The sequence below is a fragment of the Rhea americana genome, unplaced genomic scaffold (assembly GCF_003343005.1).
Source record: "Rhea americana isolate MKP2758 unplaced genomic scaffold, rheAme1 scaffold_98, whole genome shotgun sequence".
Classification (NCBI taxonomy): Eukaryota; Metazoa; Chordata; class Aves; order Rheiformes; family Rheidae; genus Rhea; species Rhea americana.
This window is the reverse complement of record NW_028187177.1, coordinates 3,222,959-3,228,381: the sequence shown is the minus strand read 5'-3', so window position 1 is coordinate 3,228,381 and position 5,423 is coordinate 3,222,959. Positions and strand designations below refer to the sequence as shown.

The 5,423-nt window shown below is 69.3% G+C and overlaps 1 protein-coding gene across 1 annotated transcript in view; it reads right to left on the bottom strand.

The window, feature by feature from the left end:
- The window catches only part of DLG3 (discs large MAGUK scaffold protein 3), a 62,913-nt gene that overhangs the window by 14,075 nt on the left and 43,415 nt on the right, over positions 1 to 5,423 (bottom strand). Inside the window, exons 12-13 of the mRNA XM_085325529.1 lie at positions 3,167 to 3,318; positions 1,908 to 2,022 (exon numbers count right to left, since the gene is read on the bottom strand). Of these exons, the coding sequence (XP_085181655.1) occupies positions 1,908 to 2,022; positions 3,167 to 3,318 (267 nt within the window). The remainder of the gene's footprint in view (positions 1 to 1,907; positions 2,023 to 3,166; positions 3,319 to 5,423) is intronic.

Here is a 5,423-nt window from a genome sequence, read left to right as displayed (position 1 = left end):
GTTAGAGCGGACGGTTTGGCCGGAGGGCAGGAGAGCCCCGGTGCAGGAACCGGGGCAGGAGGGCRCCGCGCGAGGACCGGCCTCTGCCCGTCCGCCCGCCGCGGCCCCGGGGACGCCGGGCGGCGAGAGCCGCGCAGGGCTGACTCGGGCAGTTTGGTAGCGAGTCCCGTAACTGATGCCCCGTCCCGCGACGCGGCCGGTTTCAGGTGAACCGTGCTCGAAACTACCCCGCCCAGCAGGGCTGGAGCTGAGCGCCGCTTCCGACGCGGAGCGGCCGGGGAAGGCGGCCCCCGAGGGCCGGCCCCGCTGCAGCCGGGAGAGACGGGCCRGGGGAGAAGCCCCCGCCGCGCTCGCCCTCTCGCTCGGACGCTGCCCGGCTCCGATCCCCGGAGATCCTCGCGCGCGGGGAGGAAGCCGCAGGAAGGCCCCGCCGCGGCTCTGCCYTCGTGCCGGGGGGCCGCAGGCGGAGGCTGAAGAGCCTCAGCTCCCGCCGTCCTCGGCACGGGCAAGGAGGCGCTTCCAGTGCGCAGCGTCCCTTGCTCCTGCCATCCCCCCACCCGCGGCAGGCTGCGCAGGGCGAGGATTTACGGGATTATTTTAATTAACACGTTATAATTAGCTGCTATCCATCACCCCGGTGATTCTTCTCCGGCGCGAAGGCGCCGCGGCCAGCCAGGAGCGCCGTGCCAGAACGCGGGACCCCGCGCAGCGAGCGCAGGCACAGCGCTGCAACGGCGCACGAGCGGCAGGAGCTCCYGGGCCAGCGCTGAACGGCTGCGTAACCCCCGCCTGCTCCGAGCCCGGCCCCGAGCCAAAAACACATCTCGGGATCAAAGCAATAATCTTCCTAAGAGCTCATCTCCCCTCCGGCCAGATCCTGCCGCAGGAGCAGCGGGGCAGGAGATGGAGAGAAGCCAGTTAGCGGAGAGCGCCCCGCGCACCGCCCCGAGACGCCGGCGCGGCCCCGGCTGGAGGAAGCCCCCGTGCAGCCGTGCTCCGGGGCCTCCCTCCCTGCCGAACGGGGCGCAAGCAGCACTGCACGGCGCTGCCGCTGCAAGGGGAGGTCTCAGGGCTGCTCCCGAGCTCTGCTCGGGGGAAGCGACCCACCGGCCCGGCCTGTCCCACGGCCTGCGGGGTGCAGAACGGGCGCGCGGCACTGCCCAGTGGCGACAGGCGCTAATTGCCAACTTCAGCTAATTGCTCACGTCAGCACCTGGCATCTTCCCCCTCAGACCCGCTTGTTTCCTGCGCCTCTCGCAGCTCACCCTGGGAACCAGCCGCACGGCTGCAGCCCGGCCCAGTTCTGCGCAGAGGAACCAGCCCTTTCCCAGGCCCAGCAGCTTTGACAAGAGGCACTCAAATGCAAAGCACTCGGCCACGAACAAGCGGTGCAAAAAGGAAAAAAAAAAAAAATCACTGTTCCCTCCAACACCCCTTTGGCCTTTTGCCTTACTTGTAACACTTCCTTCCCCTTCTCCACTGGCAGGGAAACTTGCCCTCCAAAGGCGAAAACCACCCATCCGTAAGGATGCTGCACAGGTGCAAGGACGCAGCCGAGGCTGGTGTGGGAGCCCGAACCCAGGGCCGAGCTGCTCATCGCTAGGACCGTGCTGCCACATCCTCCCTCCCGGTTCCCCGCCGCCCGGCACACGCACAGGAACCACGGACRCCTCCTGGGAAGCGCGCTGGTGCCAGCACCTGCCTGCCGCAGCCAAGGCCGGCGCAGCCCCTGCGCGCGCAGGGCGAGCGCGTGCGGCCCCATCCCGCAGGCGGGAACGGCCCACCCTGCGTTTCCCCCCCGCGGGAAGCTGCGGGTTCCCTGTCCTTCCCGCCACGCGTCCGCCCCAGGCTGCCTACAGCGAGCGCGGGGGGCACACGGGCAGCAAGGTGATGCAGACGAGCCTTACCGGACRTAGAGGGATCTCTTCTCGCTCGTCCGGAGCGAGCCGGAGCCGGAGCTCATGCTGCTGTTCATCATCTGCTCTCTCAAGTCGTGGATCTTTGACTCAAAGCGGCTGTACTCTGTGGAGAGACACGACATCAGCGCAGCCAGGAGCTGCCCGTAGGCCACCACCGCCCCCAGAGCAGGGGCAAGCTGCAGTTAGCTCCAGCGAGCACCGAGAACCTCACCACCGCCGTGACTCAGCCGCCAGCGCCGCGGACAAGGCGAGAGCCCCGCGCGCGGCTCGGCCCCGGCGCGGGAGCCAAAGCCGCCTCCGCGCCCCCGGCCCGCGGGGGTGCAAACCGCATCCYGGCGGCGGGCATCGCTCTCAGCTTTAGAAAGGAAGGGGGGATTCACCTTTCCTCGCCTGCACCCCGGGCACCGCGGGCAGCGCACGGCTCGCGGGCGGCAGAAACCCGCCGAAGGAGCCGCGAGAGCCTCCGGGCTGCCGCGACGCCCGCCCGCGGGAGCGCGGGAAGGGAAGCGGCCGGCGGCGGCGGCTCCTCCCACCTCGCCGGCCGGCCGGCGGGACCCGCAGCGCGGGGTGCGAAGGTCGGAAAGCAGAGGGTGGAGGCGCCGCTCCCGCTTGCCCAGAGCGGAGCGGGGAAGGTTCGCTCCCGCGCAGCGGGAGGACGGAGCGGCAGCGATCCCGGCACGCGGGCGCTCGCCCGGCGAGCGCAGCACCCGCCTGGCAGCTCCGGCGATGGACGGGCAAACAGAGCCATGTTTTACCGGGGGGAGACACATGCAGACGGAGCCGCGCGCGCGCCCGCCCGGGAGAGCTCGGCTCCGGCCGAGCAGGCGCTCCGCGGGCTGCCAARCCCTTCCCAGGCTTAGAAAATATTTTGCTTTTCCCGACGGTTGCGAAAGCCCCCGCCGGCTCTCGTGGCGGCACGAGCAACACGTTACCACCAAGGCAGGCGCGCGGYTTCCGTCCCGCCGCAGCTCCCGAGCAAGCAGCAGGGTGCTGCCTTGGCAAGCCCCTCGCCGCCGGGTGCCAGCTAGCCCCGAGGCCCGGGAGCACGGCAGGCAGGGCGCACGGCACGCGCGCGCCGCCGGCTCCGGGGAGCGGGGCGGCAGCAACCTCGGCACCGGCCGTCGCGAGGCCCCCGAGGCGCTCCGGTTTCGGAGCTCGCGGCCGACGCTCTCTGCCCTTTGGGCGAGGTCTCCCCCGGGCGTCGTGGGCTTTCCACCGCGGCGGTTTCCTCCTCGCCGCAGACTGACCTTGTGAGCGGTGAAAGGGTCGAACAGCAAGACTCCAGCACGCCGGAGACCGAGTCCTCCGCGAGATAAGGAGCTCGCTGCCGAACCGCGTCTCCCGGCAGCCCCYGAGCAGGGGGGGCCCCGCCGCAGGCTGCCCCACAGCCCGTTCGCTGCTTTATCTCCCGCTTCGGGCCCTGCGCAAGCCTGCCCACCCATTCCTGCCCATCCAGCGCTTATCTGCGCAGCCAGACCCGCCTCAGGATCTCCCTTCTGTACTTAAGAGCCAAGAAGTGGCATTTTAACTCAAAATGGAAAAAAAAGAAAAAGCCCGCCCGCGAGCGGCCGGCCGCGCTCGCCTCGAGGACGTCCCTCCTCCAGGAGCCGCTCGCCTCGGCCGCACGTCTGCCCCGCGCACGGCCCGACGCACGTGCTCCGCGACGCGCAAACCTTCCCGGGGCAACCACCCCGGCACGACAGCTTGTACGGAGGCGCAGACCGGGCTGACAGCTCGTCTCCTTTTAAATCCTGCGAGCACGGAAAACACTCTTCCCTACTCGTACGGCTGCCGTCCCGGTGGCGCGGGGGAATGCCTGTGCCCAGCATCTGTATTTATTAGAAAGCCGGTGTTTTACTGGTGTAGCTCGCTCTGCTGCCGGGAGGGCAACCCTTGGGTGCTCCGGCACGCCACCACCCTGCCCAGGAAGGGTTTTCCCTGCTGCCTGAGTTTTGCTGGGATAGCCTCACAGCTCGGAGGGGTCGGGAGAAGTTACCTGGAACAAAAGCTTCGGCAGTGCGATTGAAGCACAAGCCGGGCTGGATGTCGGGAACGGGAGGACGCCAGGTTGGTCTCGCTTTGTCCCCCGGGGGGCTGGTCAGCAGCATCCAGTCTGCTCCGTGCCGGGCAGTCTTGTCCCGCTAAGGCTTTCCCAAGGAGCCGCTGCCCAGCTGCACGCTCAGACCGCGGGATCGCGGCGGCGGGGCGGAGGGAGAGGGCACAGGCGGCCGAGGGCAGCTCCAGGCGCCCTTTGCCCAGGTGTAGCAGGTGGAGAGGCCTCCACCACCCGGGCTCCGAGCACGGCGCAGCCAGCCGAGCCCGGGCTCCTCCAGCTCGGTGAGTAACGCGGCGCCGGGAGCGCTCCTCCCACAGCCCGGCCTCTCCGGAGGCTGCTGACAGGGCGCAAAACAACCGGCTTGCAAAGAGCCTCCGCTAAGGACGCGGAAAGCGGCGCAGAGGCAGGAGCAGGGTGGCACGGCGCCACGGAGGCGGGACGCGAGGGAACTGGAGCGGCAGAGCACGGGGACAGAGGTGCCAGCCGGGGAGAGAGCCGGGAGCTGACCCGGAGCCTCTCCCCCAGCACAGGGGGGCCGAGGGGGCCCGGGCGCAGCCCGGGAGCGAGCGCGGGGCGCGCTCAGCTGCCGCYGGGGGCCCCGAGGCGGCCCGCAGCAGATAACCTCCAGCGAGCAACACTCCTGTCTTTGTTCGCTGGCTCGTGTCCACCTTTCTTCCGCATCCTGGAAGGAGACCTGCGGCACAGCAGAGCTCCTGCCTGGGAAGCCTGCCCGCTGCTCCCCTCTCCCTGCGTGCTCCCACGGGACTCAGGTGCTGGACACGCTCAAGACATTTATCAGGACCAAAAATACAGAAACAGATGAACGAGCCTCTTGTTTCAAGAGCCACTGCTGCGTGAAGTGCCCTGCTGCGGGCCTGCYGCAGGGAGCTGCAACATGAGACCTTGCACAGGGAGGAGCAGGCGGTTTGTTATTGCCACCTTGCAAGGCGATAAGGCTCCAGGGACGGCTCCTCTTCCAGGGCTGCCCCAGCGCCGACAACACGCAGGTGCTCCGGGACACGCACCCGAGCTCGCAAAGCCCAAACGGCCCCTCGAGGGCCCGCGCAATCCCACCCCCATCCCTGCCGTAGGGTCCACGTTCTTCCAGGAGAAAGCCCCGGGSTGCCCGGGTTTCAAAGCCCCGGGGTTAGATATCCGCAGGGTCACGCTCTGCTCCTCTCTCTGCCTCCAAGGGCAGGATCGCGCAGCGCGTTTCTCAAAGCACTCGCTTCAACTCCACACGGGCTAGCAATGCTCATGGCGATCCCCGGGCTTGCTTCCCGGCAAAACCCGCGTTCCCGCGCTCGCTGAGCCCAGCAAACGGAGCGAGCAGGCAGCAACGCGGCCGGACCGTAACGGAGCAGCCCCAAGGGGCACCGGCCGCCGTGCACGGGGAGGAGCGCGGCGGCGGGCCGCGGGCTCACCGCCCGCCCGCTCCAGCGGGCGCC